This window comes from Cheilinus undulatus, linkage group 5 (genome assembly GCF_018320785.1).
Source record: "Cheilinus undulatus linkage group 5, ASM1832078v1, whole genome shotgun sequence".
Lineage (NCBI taxonomy): Eukaryota > Metazoa > Chordata > Actinopteri > Labriformes > Labridae > Cheilinus > Cheilinus undulatus.
In genome coordinates, this window is record NC_054869.1 from 50,840,863 (window position 1) to 50,867,528 (window position 26,666).

A 26,666-nucleotide genomic window follows, 5' to 3' on the forward strand; every position below is an offset into this window, starting at 1 on the left:
CCATATCAGATATCTCTACACCACTATTACAGACGTAGTCACCTGAGGAACACAACAGAGTGGTGAAAAAGGCAATCACACATGAAGGTGTTTGCATGCTAATCTAGGTGGCAGTAATGCCCGAAATTAATTTCTATTGAAGAACAAATACAGGAGAGGAAGAAGAAGGCATAACAAAACACATGAAGAAGAAAAGTTGCATGCAGAAGCAAGAAAAGTGGAGCTCAAAGACCTGACTGCTTCATATCCGTCTCTGAAACCTCTCCACACTGTTGATGAAAACGTCTGTAGATATGAAAGCATACATCAGTGATCCTCAACGTGTGGCTCTGGAGCCACATGTGGCTTTTGTATGTCTGAATTTTAAATATTATTCCACCAGAAAACCTTAAAAAAAAAAGAAAACTTTTTTGCCCTTTTTCACCATATTTCCTTCCTTTTGCCATTAACAACCACTTTTTCCCCTACTTTTGTCCCCATTTGTGACACTTTTTTTCAACTTTTTACACATTTTTATCCCATTTTTGCCCTTTTTCAGAATTGTCTCCCCATTTTCAACCATTTAATTTACCTTTTGTCATTAAATACCACTTTTTTCCTAGTTTGTGCCTATTTTAGCCACTTCTTTTGACACTTTTATCCCATTTTTGCCCTTTTTCACCATTTTTAACCACTTTTCACCCATTTAGGCTATGTTTTGCCATTAAATCCCACTTTTTTCCTACTTTTTTGACCCAATTTTGCCACTTCTTTCAATTTAAGCAACTTTTATCCCATTTTTGCCGATTTAAGCTACCTTTTGCCGTTAAATACTACTTTTTCCCTACTTTTTCCCATTTTTGACACTTTTTTGCAATTTTTTACCCATTTTAACAACTTTTATTCCAATTTTTTTTTCGTTTTTTTCTCCCCATTTTCATCCGCTTGATTTACCTTTTGTCATCAAATACATCTTTTATTCTACTTTTTTGCCCATTTCTGCCACTCTTGATTGCTTTTTGCCCATTTAAGTCACTTTTCACTCATGTTTTGGCCACGTTTTTGCCACTTTTGGACCATTTTTTTCTACCTGAAACTCATTTTTTTGCCACTTCTCACCCATTTTTGCTACTTTCTGACTCTTTTCTTCCCCATTTTCTCCCATTTTTGTTGCTCTTTGACCATTTTTGCCACCTTAAACTTATTTTTATAACTACTTTAAGCAGTTTTTGCCACTTTTCACCCCTTAGATTGTGGCTCTTGCAAAGGTATTTTTCAACAGTTTCTCTCTTTGGTTGAGTAACACTGGCATAGATGGTCAAAGACATTACAGATTACACATTTTTAGGCCATGTGTGGACCGTAGAGGAGCCTGGCTACAAGTGTGTGTGTTTAAATCCTCTTAGGCTTCCTTACAATGTCCCATTCAGTCTCTCGTCTGGGATCCTTTACCTACATACATGCGTGAGCAACCGCTGCACAGACTTTTTACTACCAAGTCTGTGACAGTGTCACTGATTGATGAACTAGTGTTTTCTCCAGAAGCAGTGTCACACTCACAAGGCTCGATGTAACTCTACCTTGGATGGCTGTGACATGTTAAAAACCAAATCCATTAGGGGGAAACGAAAGAGATTTTCACTTCTACAACCACACTAATGCTACAGCTCCTCTCAGAATCACGAGACTGTGCGTTGCCTCTGCTTCAGTGCAGGTTGATGCCTTTCAAAGCAGTGAGGAGAGGAGCGGCTGTCATCATCATACTGATGCTCCTATGCAACCAGCTGCTCTGTAGGACTGTCTCTATTCACTGATGCTCCGATGCAACCAGCTGCTCTGTAGGACTGTCTCTATACACGTGCAGAGAGCACAAAGACCTTCCTAAAGAGCACGTTGTGTTTAAAGGTGGTGTGAAATCTGGTTGAAACTTGACTTCCCTCAGAAACACTGATGACATCTCATGAAGGGGAAGTCCTGACCTAATTCCAGACACAGAGGACTGGTGTGACAACACTAGAGACTAGAGTCTGTTTTTCTTTGACAACAGTCTCTTTTGCCTTTTCGATGACGCCGGTGGATAGCACACACTGACACGCTGACACAATTGGCAGCGTTTTGTCAATCAAGCCCAAGAATCAACCCCGTCTATTCATGCTGCTTTTGTTCATTTGGCTTCAGACTAAACAATCAGTACACTTTCTGCTCTGTCAGAGAGAAACGCTTACAGTGCAGCCCTATCACGGAGCTGCCGCCTCCTCTGGCATACTGCCGTCTATTTTTGGTTTTTCATCATTTTTCTCTGCCTTTATTTTCACAGAAGTTTTTATTCGCCCCACCTTTCACGCAGCAAAATGTCAAACCTCCTCATTTGTTTTAAAGCATTTCCTACAAAACCAAAACAATTTTCATTGTTACTCAATCATTTTAAACTATGTTAGTGTGAAGGGTCAGTGTATTTTCTGGCAGATCCATTTCCTGGTGGAAACCGGATTTTAAAAAATGGGAGAAACTCTCGTTATTCCGTTTTTGACGAAAATTTAAAAAAAAGGAAAAACAAGCGTTTTTTCTGTTTTTTCATTTTGGTCACAAAAACAGAAAAACAAATAACATTTTAAAAATAGGGTCCAATTTATGTTTGTTTCAATTCCCTTATTTTTTTTTCTTCATTTAATGGAATTCTCGAGGAAAGGAAATCTTGTGAACATTGGGAAAGGGAAGCATTTCAAAGTAAAAGCCTCCATGTCAAAACAAGAGCCATCCATTGTGTTTAACTATATATCTATATCTATATCTATATCTATATCTGTAGATCTCTCTCTCTCTCTCTCTCTCTATATATATATATATAAATATATATATATATATATTTAGATATATATCTATCTATATGTATATATATATATATATACACATCTCGTTGCTCCATCAACATCTGGCTCCAGCCACACAAGCACACACAGTTTCCCATCAGTTTATAGCAGTGTTACTCAACGTGTGGCTCTGGTGCCACATGTGGCTTTTTTTGTGATTTTTTGTGGCTCTTCTATGTCTTAATTTTGAATAAAACCTTAGGGAAAGGAAACCTTTTTCCTTTTTTTTGCCCATTCTTGCAACTTCTTTTTGTCCTTTTTCCCCATTTTTTTGCCACTTTTTGCTCATTTAAGCGACTTTTTGCCATTAAATACCACTTGCTTCCTGTTTTTCCCCATATTTGCCACTTTTGGACCATTTTTGCCCTTTTCACCACTTTTCGCCCATTTAAGCTACCATGTGACAATAAAGGGATACTTCAACATTTTGGCAAATTAAGCCATTGCCGTAATTCCTAAAAAAAAATATGTAGATATTGGCAGAAATTGGTTAAACTAGCACATATGGGCATATCAGCAAAAGAAATGTGGTTAAAGTGGGAAAAAATGGGTGTAGAAATGAGTAAAAAGGGGTTAGTAGTGGCAGTAATGGGTCAACAGAGGCAACATTAGGCTTAAAGGGATACTTCAACATTTTGGCAAATTTGCCCATTGCCATAATTCCTATAGTCTTAGTAATAGGTTGGTTTCCTTTAGTTGTTGTTGCAAGCTGTTTCTAGATCTGGGGGGACCGATAGACCAGCTGCACAGCTAACGCCATGGAAGCAGACGGTATTTTTTGCTCTCCCTCATCAAACTCATCAAATACACAATCCAACAACTCCAAAACGCTCTCGTGGACAAGTTGTGACCTGCACATTCACCACGCTATGAAATAATAACCTATAATTATGTAACATTACGACACATGTAGCAAATACTTGGAACTATTTCTTGAGTAATCCATTGGGCGGAGTGACACACATGCTGCAGCCATGTCTGGAGTGTAGATCCAGCTTTGCATTCAACTTTAAAACATCTCCGTCTCGTAATGTTCCATGATTATTTCATAGCGTGGTGAATGTGCAGGTCACAACTTGTCTATGAGAGTGTTTTGGAGTTGTTGGATTGTGTATTTGATGAGTTTGATGAGGGAAAGCAAAAAATACCATCTGCTTCCATGGCGTTAGCTGTGCAGCTGGTCTATCGGTCCCCCCAGATCTAGAAACAGCTTGCACCAACAACTAAAGGAAACCAACCTATTACTAAGACTATAGGAAATATGGAAATGGGCGAATTTGCCAAAATGTTAAAGTATTCCTTTAAATACCATTTGTTTCCTATTGTTTTCTCCATTTTTGCCTCTTCTTTTCACCACTTTTCACTCATTTAAGCTATCTTTTGCCACTTACTACCTTTTTCTGTTTTTTGCCCTTTTCTGCAACTTCTTTTTGCCACTTTTTTCCCATTTTTGCCCTTTTTCACCATTTTTTACCCATTTAAGCTACCTTTCCCATTAAATACCACTTTTTCCCCCTTTTTTGCCCATTTAAGTCACTTTTCACTCATTTTCATTATCATGTTTCTGCCCATTTTTGCCACCTGTAACTCATATTTTGTCACTTCTCACCCATTTTTGCCACTTTTTGACCATTTTTGCCACTCTTAACTTGTTTTTATTGCTTCTTCAAGCTGTTTTTGCCACTTTTCACCACTTAGATTGTGGCTCTTGCAAAAGTATTTTTCAACAACTTGGCTCTCTGGTTGAGCAGGGTTGAGTAACACTGCATTATATAATCACCACAAATGTTAAACCAGTCTGGTTGTTTCTGAGCCGTTTGGGTTTACCACTTTTCTCCAAAGTCATTAGATCTACATTTAGCAGAATTACAGCTCTGATAACATTTAGAAGACAACATCTACCGTCAACAGCATTTAGTCTGGAACATTACACACACGAAGGACGTTTGTGTTTTTCTTCATCAAGGTTACACAAGCAGCATACAGGGAATGTGTCTGACTGCAGTGGAAGGTCATCATCACAACCGGCTGTGAGTTTGACCTGCGTCTGACTGCACAAACCATTGACTGGAATATCGGGGATGGTCAACGCCACACTGACGTCCAAGCAGCTGATAATGGAGCTCATAAAAGCCCACAGGAAGAAGTTTTCACGCCACAATGAGATTTTTCCGCAGAGCTCCGTCTCTAAACACAAGGACGCTGTCTCTGAGGAATGTCCACAGACCAGACTGAAATGTTAAACTTGGCCTCAAGTCTGAGTCCAGCTGAGGGATATGGACTCAAAATGACATCCCAGTATTGTGGAGCTGAGAATGATACATGACAGATAACTTTCTTTTTTTATGCTTTTCTCTAAAGCAGGGGTGTCAAACTCAAGGCCCGGGGGCCAAATCCAGCCCATGGAACAGACCACAAAATGGTCTCATATTTCTGTTATAACTGGCCCATCAGACTGAGGTCTGCAGATTTCCTCAAGTATAAAAATGTGAACTTATCATTGATGATTTAAGTCGAAAAATCTGAAAAAGTAAGGTGTAAAAATGTTTAGATAAGAAGTCAGGAATGTGGGAAAAGTCATTAATTTGTATTTTAATTTCACATTTTTAATTTCGCATCTCACAATTAGGACTCAAACTTAAGAGTTTTGACTTTTTTTCATACTTTGAGCATTTCTACTCACAATTTTGACTTCTCATATATTATTTTGATATACAAGATTCATCATTATGATTTTTTTTATTCATATTTTGACCTTTTTAACCAATTATTTTGTATTTTATATACTATTTACTATATTTTCAACTCCAAACTTTGTCTTCATAATCCTCTAGTTTGATCTTTTAGACTCAAAATTTAAAATTTTGAATCATGTTTTAACTTTCAATGTCATGATTACAAATTTTATTTTACATTTTATGATTTTGACTTTATTTCAAATATATTTGCCTTAAAAACTTTTTTTTTTAATTTTCATGTTTTGACCTTTTAGACCTACTAAATCAACTTGTCTCAGATTGTGGGCCTTTAAACTTATCTTTTTTAACTTTTTAAATGTCAAAATCATTTATCATCAGTGCTTAATTTTTAATTCATATTTAATGAAATATTATTTAATATTTCATAACTTAATGGTGAAATGAGGATGACGATTTCTGGTTAAAAAGGTGACCCTGTTAGGCCCTCAGGTTAGACCTGAATCCAGAATCTGGCCCCTGTGCTAAGGAAATAACAGATGGTTGTCACAACACCACCATTCTGAAATGGTTCTATCAAAATCAGTGATATCAAATGTGAACTTAAAGCAGCACCTTCATCTAATCTATTATTTAAATAAACAGTTAACAGTCAGGGTTTTCAACATTAATTTCATTTCCTTTTTTTCTTTTTGATTTTAAATATTGTGCTTTAAAGAAAGAAACTGTTAGATCCCCTGTAATGGATTGAAAACTGGAGCATTTAAACCCTGCTACTCTCAGAGTAAAGTGGGATTTCTCTGCCATGTTTAGGTTTAGGTTTATTTATTCAGCACGCATTAACAAAAATGGTGCAAGGAGGGAACGAAGCCCAATGGGCTTGTACAAGAGTTCCACCCCTTCCAATAATCGCAAACAATCCATATTTATGAGGCTAACAAATAAACTTTGAAAAAATAAGGAGACAAGGTACTAAAATAATCAATGTTAAATGGAAAAAAAGAAAAAAAGAAGAAAAAAGAAAAAGAAAGGAGACAAAGTATAGAATAATCATTATCAAATGGAAGAAAATAGGAACAAAATAGTCATTGTAAATCCAAAAAAATCAAGAGACAAGATACATGCTGAAAAGAAAATCAATGAGGAATTGTCATCATGGAGAAAAAGGCATAGAATACGATGTGAGGCAATATAGGGGCATGTGCTGTTTAATCTGTGCAGGCAGAAGTCCCTTAGGAGATGAGGTCGATTACAGAAAGCATGAGAACAGAGCATGTGCTTTGTATCATCCCAGATGTTCTGGATTTTGGGCTTTTTCAAATTACACTGTCAGTTTGTGTGTTCTCCACATGGATGAGGACAAATGTTTGAAAGTTGGTTTTAAAGTTTTATTGTACATTTAAAAGGACTGTAAATCTAGTTCAAGTCAATTTCAGCACACTACAGTCAATTTTATTGAGGTTAATGAGATCAATGAGGTTATGAGATCGGGTGGGTTTGTTTGTTTGTTAGTTTTTTAGCAACATAACTCAAAAAGTCATGGATGGATTTTGGTGAAATTTAGTGTCTCTTACTGTAAACGATCTTCTCTCTGAGAATTAGGCCTGGGATTTTTTTAATCAACATGAACTGTATTGACAGAAACAAAACTCTCTTACACGTCTCATATAAAATATATCATGATATCTTAGAAATGTGAGATATTGCACTGCCTAAGGAAGAAATGGGTACGGTTTGGTGTCCTATGCTTCTGGTAAAGCCTCCTGAGAACTAAAAGGCTACTTCACCTCCCAAACAGAGCGATTTATATCATTTAAGACATCAAGCCTGAGACTCGAGAGTTAAAGATGTAAAAAAGCCAGAACATGCAGAAAAACAAAGATGTCCTCTGTTTGGCAGCCAGGTGTTAATGAGGGAACACACGCTGTTGAATCTGAAATGTAAGTCTGAGGTTCAAGCATACAGTAAAGACACCACAGCAGAGCAGTAATCTGCCTTTAATAGCCCTCCGCTCATGACATTTTCAGCTCTTGCATCAGAGGCACTTAAAGCGGCCGGAGCTAAGCCACGGTTGGTATTTGCTTCATGGCTTTTCCTAAGCAAAGCGGTGCTTGCCTCAGAGCAGTTATTGGCCTCTGCAGGTTGTTAAGGCAGAGGTGGTGGGTGTTCTTTAGTGAAATGTCAGAATGACATCAGATCAATAATGAACAGGAAGAGATAGGGCACACATGTATGCTACCCAAAGATGCTAGTAAAGATGATGTATTCCACAGCTGCAGATCACATGTACTTTCATATAAAAGGGCACACGGAATACAAAATATGACTTTTACCCTGCAAGCAACCTACTCTTAAAATGTGAAACGTGACTGGAAAGTTGAAAACAGCATCCATCCATTGCAGTCATCTTTTTTGATTGCATTAATCAAGTTGTAACAGCATAGTTAAGCTGCTGTAACAGTTGGATACCACTCACCACAGGAAAACAACGATGGCCCCCGTTCCTGCTCTTTTGGATTTGTCATCAGTGGGGATGCTGAGCATCCACACTAACTTCCCAAACAAACTGCTCTCCTCAAAAAAATATTTGGTCCCATTTTTGCCCATTTTCTTCCCCCACCTTTCACCCATTTAAGCTACCATTTGCCATTAAATACCACCTTTTTCCTACTTTTTTTTTTTTAACCCATTTTGACAATCTTTTTGCAACCTTTTACCCTTTTTTGCCCCTTTCACAATTTTTTATCTCAATGTTGACCCATTTACACTACTTTTTGCCATTTAATACCACTTTTTCCTAGTTATTGCCCATTTTAGCCACTTCTTTTTGCCACTATATCCCATTTTTGCCCTTTTTCACCACTTTTCACCCATTTCACCTACCTTTTGCTGCTAAATACTACTTGTTTCCAGTTTTTTTGCCCATTTTTGCCAATCATGACTGCTTTTTGCCCACTTTAATCACTTTCACTCATTTTTTTGCCACATTTGGACCATTTTATCTCACCTATAATTCATTTTCTTCCCCCACCTTTCACCCATTTAAGCTACCATTCGCCATTAAATACCACCTTTTTCCTACTTTTTTACCCATTTTGACAATCTTTTTGCAACCTTTTATCCTTTTTTGCCACCTTATCCAATCTTTGTCAAATTTTTCTCCCAGTTTTCACCCATCTAAGCTACCTTTTGCCATTTAATACCACTTGCTTCCTCTTTTTTTGCCCGTTGTTGCCATTTCTGTTTGCCACTTTATCCTATTTTTGCCCTTTTTCACCACTTTTCATCCATTTCAGCTATCTTTTGCTACTAAATACCATTTGTTTCCAATTTTCTTGCCCATTTTTGCCACTCTTGACTGCTTTTATTCCACTTTAGTCACTTTCACTCTTTTTTTCTTGCCACATTTGGACCATTTATGTCACACATAACTCATTTTTCTGTCACTTCTCACCCATTTTTTGCTACTTTCTGACCTCTTTTCTACTTTCCTCCCCATTCTCACCACTTTTCACCCATTTTTGTTGCTTTTTGACCATTTTTGCCACCTTTAACTTATTGTTATTGTACTTCAAGCTGTTTTTGCTTCACCTCTTAGATTGTGGCTTTTGCAAAGGTATTTTTTAACAGTTTGGCTCAGGGTTAAGTAAAAATGCCGTGAACAATATCTCCACCATCTTTAGCACAATCTCACACACCTTCACCCTTTAGACTCAAGAGGCGACTCTATCAATAAGGCAGTGATCAATTTTTTTGTTAACTAAATTCTACATTTTGAGCAATGATTTCACATTCTTCACAAATCAGGTATTGCACTCTTCAGCTTTAATGCTATTTTCAGCTATTTTTCCACTATTTTCATGCTTTTTAAGCTATTTCTATGCTTTTCAGCCATTGAATGCCATTTCAGCTATTTTTATGCTATTTTTATACTATTTTCAGCTATTTTGAGGCAACTTTCAGCTATTGTTAAGCTATTTTCAGCTATTTTTTCAGCTATTCTTAATCTATTTTCAGCTATTTTTAGGCTACTTTCAGCTATTTTTTCCCTTTTTGCTACTGAATGCCATTTTCAGCTACTTATATGCCATTTTCTGCTATTTCATGCTATTTTCAGCTATTTTTGTGCTTTTGGCTATTTTCAGCTGTTCTTCCACAATTCAGCTCTCAGCATCCCTATGCAAGCTGAAAATGCAATTTTGATCTAGTTTCCCTTTAAAAGTTCCTGAGCTCAGAGTAAGATTCAAAATGATCTGCACCTTGTGACACTGAACATTTCATCTAGTTTATTACTCAATCCTGAGACGATGTAAAAAAAAAAGATGTTTTCTCCACTGCTGGTGCAGAAGGCCTGGTATCAGGTATGTTTAAAGCAATTAAAATTTCAATGGCTGCAAGTTTTGCTTAGATGCAAACAACTGTATCAATGATGAAACTTTTTAAAATGTTTAATGCATGCTTCAATATTCGTCTTTTATTGCCTTCATTGTTTTGTTTTCAAGATGCAAACCTTGTTGATCTGCAGAACATCTAAAAATGTTAAATTGTGTATTCTGCTTAGAACTAAATAAGACAACTTTCTCTACAAAGTTTAAATAAAACCTTCATTTTTGTACTTTTCCTTTCACAGAAAGTAATTTTTTGTTTAGCGAGTGCCATAAGTTCTACTTGATCCCAGTTTTATCTGTACAGGATGTATATTGCTCACAGCTCAAGATGTCACAGACTGTAAATAAAAGCAGAATGGAAAACACTTCAGTCTCTAAGCTTAATTGTTAGGAATCAGCGGCCTCTGGTGTGATTGAGTCTGACACCCCTGATTTAAAGTATTTTTGCATGGATTACATTTCTTAATTATATATATATATATTTCAAAATCTCACGTACCCCTATTTGAGAACCACTGCTCTAAAGTACACCCCTACAGACTAGAGAGTGAAATTTTCCTACATGAACTGACCGTGTGCCCTTTTGAACTGGAGTTGCATGAGCTTAGAGGTTGTGCAACAAGCGACATGTCAATGACACATGAGATTATATATGTGACACTATTTGTAGTGTTATTCCTTCACTCCTATGTCAAGCTATTTTGTGCTCGGCGTTACTAGCCTTAGGCTACTGTGCATATGTTGATCCATTAGAAACTAGAGCAAATCAATACCTATAGGCTTTCTATATGATCCCTGCACAGCCAATGCACTATTGACCTGGTAAGTCTCAGTCAGACTAGGCGGCACGTAACCTTACAAAGCAGATGGATTCACCAGTTGCTGTGTTTCTCACTGGTGAATCCATCTTGCAAAGCTCCCATCTGAACTGTTTGGGCCCGGTTAGAAAGTGACAGAACCAATCAGCGACGACGGCAGTACTTTCAGGCACGGTGGAGTCGTGACCTAAGCAAGCAGCAACAAGAGGCCGGTGCCATCATGGTGGAAGACATTAGCAAGGATGCTGCTAAAGCGCCAGTTTTATCAGAACTTGACGACATTTCTTCATGAAAAGAAGAACAAAGAACAGCAGTGAGTGGTGTTCCTGGAACAGTCTTTCACTCAAGATGATACATTATACATTTAGTCTCCAGTATCTTTCCTCTCCACTGACCTCCTTCTGTCTTCACTTACTGAGCTCAAACTCAGGTTACACTTTTTGTTTTTGTTGTTTTCCTCACTAGCAAGCTCTTGAGTTCTCTATACCTGTCTCTCCTGATAACCGAACATCCTAATTTCACACCTGAAATGTGCCATAATTTAGACCGAAAGAAAATGTGTACTTATATGACGCACAACAACACAGTTCAAACCCAGTGAGGAAGAGAAAATAAACATAACAGTTCCTGTGGTCGCTGCCTGCAGTACAGCTCCTTAATAAAGCCATGGTGGGAGTCAACATGATAATGTGGTTACCTTCAACAATGTAGCTCCAAGAGAAAAACACAGTCAGCACAGCTGCACTATTAATGAGTCAGCAATAGTAGCTGGCCAAACCAACATGGAAGCAAAAACAAGGCCATGCTGATTATGGGGCTGTGAGGAAAACACAACCATCAGCCCCTCAGGAAGGCCTACATTAGGAAAATAACATTCTTTTCTACATGGATATTTTTGACCCTTCTCCCCTCCACTTTGTGCACTGTTTCACAGTACATACAGAGAACAAATATATAAAACCTCACTTCAAAACTCAGCCTTGAGGATGGCAGAGAAGACATAATAGAAAGCAATATCATTTAGTCTACAGCCCATTTATTCCAAATTAAACTGCTAATATGTACTGTTTAGTTGGCATACAGCTGAGGATGTCTTTACCACAGTCTGATAACCTGTGATGCACCATTAGATCACAGCTAAGGCATATCTGAGTTAACATTTATGTTTGATAAGGTGTCTAGTTTTTCATGATGTTGCCAATCTTCAACCTTGTTCCTGAAACTTAAGGTAAAACTCAACAGATGTTGCACTAAAAATAAACAGTGAGCTAGCAAAGCTTAATTAAAGCTCCATTGTTATTTGCAGGGTACTGCATGATTGATGCAGCCCAGTACCTACAGGTACATCTCAAAAAATTAGAATATCATGAAAAAGTTCAATATTTTTTGTCACTCATTTCAGAAAGTGAAAATTAGAATATTACATAAGATTAAGATAAGACACACATCCTGATTCTGTGTTTGCTGGGGCCATGCCCACCATGGCCAGCATGAAGCTTTCTACAGGTCGGCCAATCGTCAACCACCCCCACTACGAAGACACTGGTCTAAGGGAGAGAACAAAGCTGGTCTACCCCATGTATAGCCGTATGTCTGGGGAAACAGTAAAGAGGAATCTGATGAAGCTTGAAGTAAAAAAAGGATATTTTAAACAAAAATGTCAGGCTTCTGAAAAGTATGTTCATTTCTATGCCTTCAATACTTGGTTGGGCCTCCTTCTGCATGAATTACTGCATCAATGCGGCGTGGCATGGAGGCGATCAGCCTGTGGCACTGCTCAGGTGTAATGAAAGCCCACTTTGCTTTGATAGCGGCCTTCAGGTCATCTGCATTGTTGGGTCTGGTGTCTCTCATCTTCCTCTTGACAATACCCCATAGATTTTCTATGGGGCTCAGGTCAGAATCATGCACAGTAACACCATGGTCACTGAACCAGCTTTTGGTACCTTTGGCAGTGTGGGCAGGTGCCAAGTTCTGCTGGAAAATTAAATCAGCATCTCCATGAAGCTTGTCAGCAGAAGGAAGCATGAAGTGCTCTAAAATGTCCTGGTAGATGGCTGCATTGACTGTGGACTTCAGGAAACACAGTGGACCAACACCAGCAGATGTCATGGCAGCCCGAATCATCACTGACTGTGGAAACTTCACACTGGACTTCAAGCAACTTGGATTCTGTGCCTCTCCACTCTTCCTCCAGACTCTGGGACCTTGACGCTTCTGATGTTGTCTCTGGTTCAGGAGTGGCTTGACACGAGGAATGACACATTTGTAGTCCATGTCCAGGATTCGTCTGTGTGTAGTGGCTCTTGATGCGCTGACTCCAGCCTCAGTCCACTCCTTGTGAAGCTCCCCCAAATTCTTGAATGGATTTTGCTTGACAATCCTCTAAAGGCTGCGGTTATCCCTCTTGCTGTTGCACCTTTTCCTACCACACGTTTTCCTTCCACTCAACTTCCTATGAATATGCTTGGATACAGAACTCTGTGAACAACCAGCTTCTTTAGCAATGACGTTTTATGGCTTACCCTCCATGTGGAGGGTGTCAATGACTGTCTTCTGGACATCTGTCAAGTCTGCAGTCCTTATCATGATTGTGTAGCCTTCTGACCCAGACTGAGAGACCATTTAAAGGCTCAGGAAACCTTTGAAGGTGTTTGGAGTTCATTAGCTGATTAGGGTGTGACACCATGACCTTCAAATATTGAACTTTTTCACAATATTTTAATTTTCTCAGACACTGAATTTCAGGTTTTCATTATCTGTAAGCCATAATCATCAACATTTTCTGGTGAAGCCGCCTGTAACACCATAAGGATTAAAAACAAAAAATCTGTACACCAGTTTAGCTCAGTTGATAGAGTAGGATTTCCAGAGCAGCCCTCAACCCACTGGTTACACAATCAGTTTCCAGTCCTAGCACTGTTTGGTGCACTCCCCCTTCTCTCTCTTCTCTCTGTGTTACTTAATAACGCATTATTTACTAACGTGTTACTTAATAACGCGTTACTCAATAATTCTTTATTAATAACAAGTTATTTAACTCTGAAGAATCTGTGGAGAGGTGGATCTCCTCTGTCAAGAACAAAGCAGAAAGTCAACCTCACAGCAAGGGAATGAAGAATACCCACTATGTGTCATTTAGGAGCTCCAAAAGTCACAGACAGGAACTCTATCTCAGTGGGTTACTTCACTTGCGGTGCAAATGTGTCTCACATCAAAACAACAGTGATCCAGAAATATGAACAAAATAATCCTGGCAGGGATCACTGCACAACAGACGGCATGCAACACAACATAACACATATAAAACACATCTAAAGACACCCCCCCCACACCCCCCCCCCCCCCCCCCCGAGATTTGAAATGGCAGTGGGTGGAGCTTAGGTCAGTTGAACTAACACTGGTGGATCAATGCTGTCAGATAACTCCAACACTGGAGACCATTTCACTTAAAACTGAGTTAAAATGACACTTTGGGAATTAAAATCAACTCTGAGATAACGACACTCCAGTTTCAGCTATAATGGATGTGATTTACAATCACTCCTTCTCTATGTGCTACTGTACAGTCAACACAGGTGGAAAAAGTGCATGACCATTTCATAAAAAGCTTCCTCTTTCTGTTTTGGATCAGTGAATAATTTAAAAGGCGTTAGTTCAGCTGACCCTCAAGCTTACAAGCAATGTTAATGCTTGTAAGCGTATCCACTGGGCCCCCTTCACTTGCACATGTGACACCAGAGACTAAGTATACAGTTAACATACTGTTGGGTTTCTGTTCAGGGTTGTAAACAAGTCCAATCATCAGATTTTTACAGAGGCAAACAGACCATCTTAGACTGTGGGCCTTACCAAAGGAGCCAGGCTGACTTTGTGGTTTTGTATGGCCTCCACACAGACAGTGCAGATTAAATCACACCACAGAGTTTGTAGAAATATTCACAGGGTTTGGTCTTTTCTGAGAACAACATGCTTCTTGTAGGGATGCACAAGTGGGCTGAAACCACTGTTGGAGGTCATACAAGAGGTGTAAACATCACACTGTGTGTGTCCTTTTCACACACATCAGTGACTGGAAGTTTCCACAGATTATAGACCCATTTGAAGAAGACACCACAGCTGCATAATCAATTCATACAATTAGTTGTTTTTTATGTGGATATGTATTTTATTGTCCCTTTATTCTGTAAACTCTTGTGCCATTTAATGCTGTTAAATGTACATTTTATGAGCAGCTTACTCAAAGGCCCAACTAGGAATAAGAGTTGGAAATTAGCAATTGCTATAAACTCTCTGTGCAGCACATCAGATTCATGCTCTGGTATGAAACTATGTTAAACTGCATCATCCCTATCAGATACATAAATTCAAATTCAACTGTACACACAGTGTGGTGGCAGAAAATAGTTAATTTGAGATAAACAAGATGCAAGACAGTATAAGGAGAAAATGTCTAGCTGGATGTCAGAACAGGCATGTTAAAACATAACCTGCATTCCTATACAATACTTTTGAAGATGCTCCTTGAAACAAAGCTGAGATTTGAATGTTGTATACAGCAGCACGAGTGCAAATCTCTGTCAGTATGAAGCTGTTTAACTTGTTGATGGCTGCTCAGGTCTTGTGCTGCTGCATGTCTCTTGCTGCTGGCTCGGCAGTATGTCGGTCTTAATAGTCAAAAAACATTTGATGAATATTTCTAATCAACACAAGCAAAAATACTGAACTGTATATGTACAGAAATGAGTATTTCTTGAGTATTTCTGTGGTAGAGACTAGGGGCTGCATAGACTAGTCGATTAGTCCCCTTTACTGCTGTGCTATGACTCTTTTTGCTTGGAGTCGACTAGTCACTCATCACAAGATCAGATATTTACAGTGTCTGATGTGTAACTCTTTTTATGGCTGTATCTAAGATTCAAATGTTGGTCCAACTTAAACCATACTCAAATGTTCATACATCTGAACTAACACTTTACAATTTGAGATCGATTTACCCCCAAAGGGAAAAAAGTCTCAGATGTACAGTTTCTGTGTACCTCTGGCCCTCCCCTCTTCTGTCAGTATAATGAACAATACTCCAGCCCTCCCTTCACAAAACACTCTCATTAAGCCTGGAGCCAGCAGACATGACATATGCATGTTTACACAGACTTTACATGAATGCACTCCGGACTGTTTAGAACTGTGTATTTAATCCTCAGATATCTGCACTATGACTAACATACCTGCACATCTGTATCGCTCCTGAGGCTTTTAGCCATATATCCCAGACATCCTGATTATCAGTGAAGGAGTTTGTTGATTCATCCATTTATTAAGCGTCCTTGGGTTTCTTGAAAGGCGCTATATAAATTCAAGATATTATTATTATTATTATTATTAAGGAGCATTAATATTAATCTGTCCATCCTTCTTTAAAAATGAAAGCCAGCTTGATATATTTTAAAAGTACTGAAGAGTTCCTGTAGAAGTAATGTTGATTGATCGGCGTTGATGGGAGGGCACAGCCCAGGGTGTGCTGTTGTTGTGTCTGATGGGTAAAACCAATGCTTAAGCATGTATTTCACAGGATTTATCTATATCTCAGGGTGAGATTATTCCTGGCATTTAACATCTGTGAGGTGAGGGCTTAGGGCTGAGAGGGCATGGCACTGGTGATGATCAGTGTGATCCCTGGTCAGAGAGAATCCCTTTCAAATCCAAGCATCAGCATGAAAAGCGGGATTCACATGGATTCCCTATCTCCGTCCACTACACACTCCCTCAGTCTTATAAATCTGCCCGCTTGTCCTTGCTGAGGGCGGGAGCTGCACAACACAGATGGCCTGCTAAGAGCATCCAGAGCAAACATGACCCTGTAGCCACACAGCCGGCCTCTCCAAGCATGTAAGAGGAGCGAGGAGGCAAATAAAGAGATGGAACATTATAACCTTAAAGACCCTGTAAAGTGAAATCTTCACACTCTAGACATATTGGAATATGTTTGCTGTAACTACGTGAAAACACTGAGATCTACATGAGCTTGAATTTGGAATTTGTCACCTGTTGGTTTCATGTGGGCGGGGCCAATATGTGGGCTCATGATGTCATTAGACCACAGTAGGGCATGACCCCACGCCTCTAACACTACAATCTAAAATCACAGTTCATCTCAGTCCAGTCTGTTGTTAGCTGATGTCACTGCCTTTATTGAAAGTTAACAGTCAGTTAAATGCTGTTTTTGTATTGATTGTGAGGTAAATTTACCAAATCTATCAGCCACAGTGGTCTATGGATCATTGAAAGCAGGGGTGTCAAACTCAATCACAGCAGGGGCCAGATTCTGGTTTTAGGTCTAACCTGAGGGCCGAACAGGGTCAACATGTAACCCTAACTGTTGACCTCATTTTCACCAGTGATAAAATATGAAAAAACAGCACTGATGATAAATCATTTGGAAATTCCAAGAAGTAGAAAAGATTAGTTTAAAGGCTCAAATCTGAGATAAAAATTCCAACAAATTAGTTCAAAATTATTAGAAATAGAAAAATAATGTTTTAAAAATGAGTAGTGAGAAGATAGTTGAAATCATAAGCTTGAAATGTCAAAATATGAGATCAAACTTGAAATCATGAGTTTAAAAATCAATTATGTCTTAAAATTTAAATTGTGAGTCTGAAATTTCAAAGTATGGGATTAAAAAGCCAAAATTAGGAGTTGAAAATGTCAAAATATGAGAAAAAAATAGAAATCATGTGTTTAAAAGTCAAAATATTGGATTAAAAAGCTAAACTTAAGAGTTAGAAATGTCAAAATATGAGCTAGAATTTAAAACGATGACTTAAAAAATTAAAAAATATGATCTAAATTCAATATTGAGAGCATAAAAGATGAAAATATGAAATAAAAAGTAAAAATTTTTAATTTAAAATGTTAAAATATGTGAAAATATGAGAAAAAAATAGAAATCATATGTTTAAAAGTCAAAATAATGGATTAAAAAGCCAAAACTAGGAGTTGTTAATGTCCAAATATGAGCTAGAATTTAAAATGATGACTTAAAAAGTTAAAAATATGATTTAAAAAGTCAAAATATTGGATTAGTAAGAGTTAGTCAAACTTAGAATTTAATACGATGACTTAAAAAATTAAAAAATATGATCTAAATTCAATATTGAGAGCATAAAAGATGAAAATATGAAATAAAAAGTAAAAATTTTTAATTTAAAATGTTAAAATATGTGAAAATATGAGAAAAAAAGCTAATTTTTAAAATTTTATAATTTTATTAATTTTTTTTACTTTACTTTTTCAGGTTTTTATGGCTTAACAATGATATTTCAAATAATCAAGTTTACATTATTACACTGGAGGAAGTCTGCAGACCCCATACTGGTGGGCCAGTTAGAATACAAAGATGATATGATCTCACGGGCCGGATATAATCGTTCCATGGGCCTGATTTGGCCCCCCGGCCTTGAGTTTGACACCTATGATTTAAAGCATCATAAAAGAGATTTGAGCCAGAAAACGGACTTTGTCACTTCTCTGGTACAGAGCCAGGTAGCTGCGCTCTGATCCTAAGGTCAGATTGACTTTCTCTTGAGAGGGCGTGGCTTCAGCTATTTCAACAGACACGCCCACACCATCCTGGAGAAGATTTTACTTGGTAATTGATAATTTCCATGTAGGCTCATGGAAGGGCAGGGGGTCCCAGAACAGCCACATCGCCAGACATAAATAACTGCCATAAGTGCTTATTAATAACTGCAGATAAAGAAATATTTACAGCCGTAAATCCTGTTTCTGTTTATGAAAAAGTTTGGACACCCCTTATTTAGGCCCACCTGCTTCACTGCATACAGCATGTTAGCCACAAAGAGGTTCAAGACAATAACAGACCAGAGGACAGACGTTAGTATGTGTTTTGGCTTTTGGTTTACTACCGCAAATCACTAATGGCATGCATTGAGGTGCATTCACCTAGCTTTAGGGATAAATATTTGGTATACAAACACCCAGCATGGATGTTAGTGCAAGGTTTAAACGGGGTCTCTGTAGAGCGCATGTTGCAGCATTAGCATTGATTTACACAGCAGGATGCTGGTGGATGAGTAGGATGTTTAAGAGGAGGAGGAAGAGAACATGGGGCGAGTGAGTGCAGCTGTTGGTCTCACTTCTTTTAAGAGACAGAGGGATATGATAGGCTGTTGTGATCGGCATTATGACGAATATATAAATATATTTATAAAGAAGTTTGACATAGCTTTAATTTGTAAAACCCAGAATAAAGTCTTGGCCATAGAGCAGTGAAACTCAACATGTGGCTCTGTTGTGATTATTTGTGGCTCTTTTATGTCTTAATCTGAAATATTATTCCCCCAGAAAACCTTAGAAAAGAGAAACTTTGACCTCATAAATAAATCACATAAATCAGTTTGTTTCCCAGACTTATACAGAAGGCTTTATTTGTCAAACTTGATTGTACCATTTATCCAATTTTTGCCACATTTATCCCATTTTTGCCTTTTTTCACCATTTTTGATTAAATTAGGTTGTTCCATATTTTTTTGCCTATTTTTGCAACTTTTTTTTACGCCTTTTTCCCATTTTCACCTTTTTTTTTGGCATTTTTCACCCATTTAGGCTGCCTTTTACTATTAAGTACCCCTTTTTTCCTTTTTCGCCCATTTTGTGCCACTTCTATTTGACACTTTTTTCCCAATTTTGCCCCTTTTCAACATTTTTTCACCACTTTTCCAAATTTAAGCTACCTTTCAACATTAAATACCACTTCTTTCCTCTTTTTTGCCCATTAATGCCAATTCTTTTTGCCAATTTTATTTTATTTTGCCCTTTTTCACCACTTCGCCCATTTAAGCAACCTTTTGTCATTAAATACCACTTGTTTCCCATTTTTTGCCCATTTTTGCAACTTCTTTTCGCCACTTTTATCACATTTTTGCCCATTTTCACCACTTCTTACCCATTTAAGCCACATTTTGTCATTAAATACCATTTGTTTTTTGTTTTTTTGCCTTATTTGCCACTCTTGACTGTTTTTGCCCATTTTAGTCACTCTGCTCTCATTTCTTTGCCATGTTATTGCCACTTTTGGACCATTTTTGCCCCTTTTCACCATTTTTTCCCTTTTCACCCATTTAAGCTACCTTTAGCCATTAAATACCATTTGTTTTCTCTTTTTTGCCCATTTTTAAAACTCCTTTTAGCCACTTTTATCACATTTTTGCCCTTTTTCACTATTTTACACCCATTTAAGCTACGCTTTGTCATTAAATACCACTTGTTTCCTATTTTTTGCCCAATTTTTCCACTCTTGACTGCTTTTTGCCCATTTTAGTCACTTTGTTCAAATTTTTTTCCAAGTTGTTGCCATTTTTTAAAACATTTTTGCCACCTTTAACTTATCTTATTACTACTTCAAGCTGTTTGCCTCTTTTCACCACTTAGATTGTGGCTCTTGCAAAGGTATTTAATAATTTGGCTCTTTGGTTGAGCAGGGTTGAGTAACACTGCCGTAGAGGATGTGTTAAACATGGAGAACAGGTAACAGGACACTTCTCTGCCACAGCTGCTGAGCAAAGGTGTTTCTATTTCAGAACAACGCTCATCTCAACACAAACCCTGCACAAAGCCTCCACCTGCTTAAAGGTGCAGCTTGTTTAAGACACAAAAACACACTTAGGACACTTTAAGCACAAACCACGAGTGCTTTCAGAGATGTAAGGCACTGACATCAAGCACAAACATAACATAGCTCAAGACAGATGTGACAGTCGTGGTTTCTCAGTTCAGCGTCTGACAGAGCTCTGGGTCAACACTTATAGAAGTCATCAATATTGACTCATGGCAAACAGGCGATCCAAGAATGCATGTGAAATGTAAACACTAGTATGAAAGATGGGAAAAGTAGTCTCATACTTACTCCACTGATTTAATAAGCTATTCATGTGCATCTTGTAGGCGGTGGAACAAAACCAGAAGTCCTGTGCTGAAGCTGAGGAAGAACCACATACATGCAATGGAAATGAGCAACAAAGACAGAACTTTACACAAAAACAACACACATGAGCTGCAAAGCAAGCAACACTGGACAAGGACACACAGTTTAGATATTTGTTTCTGTAAGTAACGGACGGGTTCATTATTAAGAGAAAAGAGTAAGAATGCTTCGGCCTAGGAACTGACGCTATTTATAAAACAACAAATATGTATAAGAACAGCATTAGAGCACAGGGAATTCAGGGGTAACCCTTAGAAATAAGGTCAATAAAAATGAGCATAGTTCATAAATAACACATCTGTCACTGGCTGCTTGTTCACCAGAGAATGAATGTGGAACTACTGGGAATATGCACTTTAAAGTTCACTGTAATAGTACACCTTTATTCATTAGCTTGATGCTAACACATAAAAGAAATTATTAACAGAATAACAATCAAACATTTTTGTCACAATAATTCTTACATGGTGAATAAGTATCAATCAAGAAAAACAAAATTTTAATCCACATTTAGACTGTCTTCAATATTTTATGTTGCAGACTATAATCTTATAATTAGGATTGTTAAACATCCAACCAGTGGATCAACAGAGGCTAACTTCCCTGCCAGTTCATATGAACACCAACTTATAAACCCAATGTTATTCCTTTACAGCCATATGGAGGTGTTAAATGTCCTTGTTTTCTCCAAATAAATCCTGACTCATAGCCTATCTCGGTTTAAATATCAATAAATTCATTTTCATTAACTTGATTCACATAAAAAAAACTAAATTGTTAAACTGGTTAAATTCAATATAACTCCTCTCAGCTGATTATTTTTTACTGATTAGTGGTTTGGTGTGTATTTTTATAAAATCTTAAATGTAGCATTTTTATTTAGTTGTTATTTCTCTGCCCTTGACCCAAAAAGTTCATTTCCAGTTAGTGTGAAGGAATTCCTTAACTTGTGTTTATTCCATGTTTGTTTTGGTTTGTAGCGTTCACGAATAAAACATAACCCAGAGCAGGGGTGTCAAACTCAAGGCCCGGGGGCCAAATCCGGCCCGTTGTACAGTTACGCCCGGCCTGCAAGATCATATCATATTTCTATTATAAGTGGCCGACTAAGGTCTGCAGATTTCCTGTACAAAAACGTAAACTTAACCTTAATGATTGAAAAATCCTCAAGTCATAAAAAAATTGACAAAACAAAGACTAAAATATAATAGTCTAAAAAAAAGTCAGGATGTGGTAAGGAAATTGTGTTTTCATTTCATTTTTTGTCCAATTTTGCATCTCACAATAATGACTTAAACTATTATTATCATTTAAGTTCTGATATCCTGCCTTTTCAAGTTTATAGATTTGACTTGCGTCAATTTTTTTTTACTTTTAAGGTCACAATTTTAAACTTTAAGTTATATTTAATTTTTCACTAATTTTTTTATTTTATGCCATGTTAGTCCTTTTCAACTCCTAATTTGGACTTTAAATCCCATATTTTGACCTTTAATTTTCCCAATTTAAAATTGTATCTGATATTTTGACCTTTAAAACATAATTCTGACTTTCCTTTTCATATTTTCATTTTTTTAAACCTTATTTTGACACTTAATTTTGTGTTTTGACCTTTTGAACTGATAGGTTTCATTATTTATCTCAGATTTTGAGCCTTTAAACTTATTATTTTGACTTCTGTTAATCTCAAAATCATTTATCATCAGTGCTAATTTCCCCCCATATTTTATAACTGTCGAAAATAAGGGTGACAGTTTATGGTTAAATGTGGACCCTGTCAGGCTCTCATATTAGACCGAAATTCAGAATCCGGCCCCTGCTTAGACTGAGTCTGACACCCCTGACCTAGAGATTAAAATCCAAGGCAGGTGTTAACCTGTGTGTTATTTTAACATTCATTTCACATTGTTCTTATGTGACTGGCAGTGGCCTCATTTCAGTTTTCACAGTTTGAAAATTGAGTTGTTTTCAAGGCAATATAGATAAATAAATCAGCGTTTTGTACCTACTCTGATTCCTTTTTTATGTAGGGCTTCAGTATTGTAAATGACCTTGTGTGGTGGGATTATAATGTCCCACATGATGCAGATTTCATGAGTGGCAGAAAGGATGAATAAAGTTCTATCATTAAATAAATCTGTTATGTGGTTTATCTCTTATATCGTTGATATTCTGCGAAGAGTTGACTATCATTAAGATGTGACGGGTTTTTTTTTTTTTTGCTGCTATATCAGTTTTACCTGATTATTCATTATTATTATTATTATGATCATTATTATGATTAATAGCATTCGCTGTCTTGCATTTTAATTTTTGCATTAGAACTTATTAATCTCTACGTATTTTATTTAGTTCTATTTTATTCTTATTGTTTACATTTCTTTTTTTTTCTGCCAATATTTCAAATTTTCTTACATTTTTGGTCCTAAGGTTTCTTTTTATTTAGTTGGTCCCTAACCTGGCACACATCCATCTGGAAAACCTCTCATAGACAGTGTTTGGGAAAGGGCAGAGCCTTTGAAAAAAAACTCGGCGGGTGATTGGATGACCGTCCTGTCTGTCACATCTTTACGGGCCAATCAGAGCAACAAAACACGTGACGTAGCCGCTACCATGGTGCGCGCCTGTGCCCTACCAAAGGAGTAAGCTCCATAGAAAACTGCATAATGAGAACCATGGTGAGAAGAGTTTTAACTCAGAACAGCGTTTAGCGTTAGCATCTTAGCTAAACTTTAGCTCCGCCGTAGTTCTTAATCGCTTTTCTCCGAAGCGTACAGACGAGCAGACATTTCTAAAGTCATCCTTCCTTCATATAAAGTCCACAAGACTTTTTCCTGAGGTGCAGAACTGTAACTGAAAGACGTTTAGGCGATGACTGGTGAAACGCATCCAGCTAGCTAGCGAGCACCTACGGCAAACGGAACTCTCGTTTAAAGGCAAAAGGTCACCGTGGGTCACGTGAGATTACAGACGCTGAGCCAGAGCATGGCAGAACAGGCTATGAAAAGCAGCAGAGCCTCAGTGAACCAATTTCTAAGGTTAAAACCGGTCCAAAGAGCAGTTCGTGACGCATTTTTCTGATCCAGGGCTCCGCAGACCGATGCACTCGGACCTTTGACCTTAAGATCGGTTAACTGGTCCATATCGGATTATCTTTACACCACCACTGGATTGGTCTAGGTTATTCTGGATACTTATTCTCCCTCTTTACTTTTATTCTTGGTTTTTATGACGTCTTTCTAACTTGACTTTCGTGTGTATAATGTTCTGCTGGGTTTTTATGGTGTTGGAGTTGAGTTTTTCATGGGTTCTTCTGTTGTTGGGTTTTTCTCATGTTACTGGAGCTGTGCATTTCTTCTTCCTTGTAGCGCCACATCATGTAATAACGCCATATTATGTAACAACCCTAACCATAGGGCTAAGTGTGGGCTCCAAGGTATGCCCTACACAGCTACTTTGCCCTAACTAACCGCTTAGTGACTTATGCCTAAACCTAACCCCCCTTCAGGGCTCTAGACTAAACACCTGACCTTAACCCTAGGACTTAAGGTGGGCTCCAGGGTATACCCTACTACCTTGCCCTAACCCTAACCGCTTAGTGGCTTACAAAATGCGACGTTATTGCATAATGAATTGAATATGTATTACATTATTACATAATGCGGCGTTATTGCATAATATGGCGCTACATACCTCATTTTTGTCTTTTTGCTCATACTGGCCTTTAAAGAAAGTGACAGTCAGGACGTTCAGCCAATCTCTAAGAAATTTTAAAAAGTCTTTCTCAGACAATTTGATTGGGAGGTTTCCAACATGAAAGTGAAATATTTCCATGAAACAGTCTACCTGGTAGGGGTGGGAGAAAAAGTCGATATGGTATAGTATGGCGATATTTTGTCGGGTGATATATATCGAATCGTCTCTTCCACTAAGTATCAATTTTTACCTCCGCCAAGGAGGTTATGTGATCAGCAGCGTTTGTTAGTTAGTTTGTTTGTTAGCAGCAAAACTTAAAAAGTCATGGACGGATTTTGATGAAATTTTCAGGAAATGTCAGAAACGGCATAAGGAAGAACTGATTGGATTTTGGGAGTGATCCGGATCACCGTCTGGATCCAGAAATTTTTTAAAGGATTCTTTACTATTGGGAGATAGGGCTAATGGCGGAGGTCTGCACTCTCTGAGTGCTTTTCTAGTTTCAAATTAATTGCTAATATGAACTGATGTCTATGATAATGTTAAAATAACCAGAGGAAGGACATTAGGATTGGAAGCAGGGCACGAATGAGATGGACATGACACATGAGGCTTGCAAGAAGTGCCACATGAAAACAAAATACTGTGGAAATATGACAAACATGAGGGCAAGGCTAATACTAAATCAGCTAAACAGTTGAAAAATGATATAGATTGCAGTATATCACAATATATGGTATTACAATACTCACTGTATTGCAAAATGTTTAAAATCGCATAATCGAATTGTGAACCAAGTATCATGATAATATCGTATTGCGGGTCCACTAGTGATTGCCACCCCTACTACCTGGGTAGCCAGGTTACAAAATGTGACCAGTTAGATTGGACTATGTAAATCCTTTGGTTGGGGACACTCCATCTGTGAAAAGTCTTTTTCCTCTTTCTTTAACCTCAGTAAAAACTACATTGGTAGAAATGAGGTTATCTATAGTTTGATAATCTAGCTTATCTTGCCCAGCCCTACCACAGTTACAGCCACCCATGAACCTTCTGAGCTACATCTGTCTTTATGCTTTAGTAAACAGCTGGTGGCCCAGTGGATTATCTTTAGGACCCCATTGGGGGTCCCAGTACGTAGGTTGAGAACCAAAACACAATTTTTTTTTTTTTTTAAGAATTGCTCACTGAAGCCATCCCCAAGTTTGCAGTTCTTCTGAGCTTATTTTGCCCACGAGCTAACCTTGTAAGATTTCAAAAGATAGTTTTTCAGTGTTATGATGAGTTGCATGCTCATTAAAATCATTATTAAAATTTTCACCTGTAAATAAAAGTCATTGAAAGTGTACTATTTCATCAGCTTTAAACCACGGTTTTGCTCATTCCCTTAGTGGCTGTTACACTGAAACTCTGAAACAGACAAACACTTCTCATTCTACTTACATGGCTTCACTACAGTCACGTTCAGAAAGCAGCTCGGGTCGATAATCTCGCTGAAGTACAACACATTATGGTTTAGTCCTTGTCTGTGCAGGAGGTCCAGGTTGTTTGAACACTTTAGCTCTCTCAGCCTCTCTGGTAGAGTCCGTCAGCTCGCCTCTGAACAGTGAAACAGCCTCGGTAATGCGCATGCATGTTTTATTGGTTGTCTTAGGAACCAGCCTCTCCAGCGCGTCGGTGGATGAAACTCCGCCCACAGAGGAGGAGAGGAGAGAGGCTGGAGCTCAGCGGAGGATCGACAGACATGGAGAGAGCTGAGGATGGGAGAACTAAGGCGGCAGGAGGCAGACTGTCAGTGCTGAGGGGTTTTTGGCGAAGGATGTGTTGTTTATTCGAATTAATAACTGAACCTTTGTAAACCCACAGTCACACTTTAGGAAAAAATAGACAGCACTGAGTCTTTAAAGAGTGAAATCAGGGTTGTTGGCAGAGGAGGTTTTAGCCATTTAGAATCCACAGACTAGAAACTATTAGCAGAGCTGGTAGCATATCGTCTAATCCAGAGATAGTCAACGTGTGGCTCTGGAGCCTCGTGGCTCTTTAATGTCTTCATTTTGAATTTTATTTCCCCAGAAAAGTTTAGAAAAGGAACCCCCCCCCCCCCCTTCACCATTATGTGCCACTTTTCACCCATTTCAGCTACCCTTTGCCATTAAATGCCACTTGTTTCCTATTTTTCCCCATTTTAGTCACTCCTTTTTGCCACTTTTTGC

General features: G+C 38.0%; 1 protein-coding gene across 2 annotated transcripts in view; it reads right to left on the reverse strand.

Moving 5' to 3' along the window:
* Positions 1-26,039, reverse strand: part of zgc:162952 (PKc_LIMK_like_unk domain-containing protein) — a 47,634-nt gene extending 21,595 nt beyond the window's left edge. The window contains exons 1-2 of one of the 2 annotated variants that reach the window (XM_041786714.1): positions 25,897-26,039; positions 20,680-20,751 (exon numbers count right to left, since the gene is read on the reverse strand). In XM_041786714.1, coding sequence (XP_041642648.1) covers positions 20,680-20,710 — 31 coding nt within the window. In that variant the 5' untranslated portion in view covers positions 20,711-20,751; positions 25,897-26,039. The remainder of the gene's footprint in view (positions 1-20,679; positions 20,752-25,896) is intronic. The other variant, XM_041786715.1, reaches the window with a different exon arrangement.
* Positions 26,040-26,666: the final 627 nt, after the last annotated feature.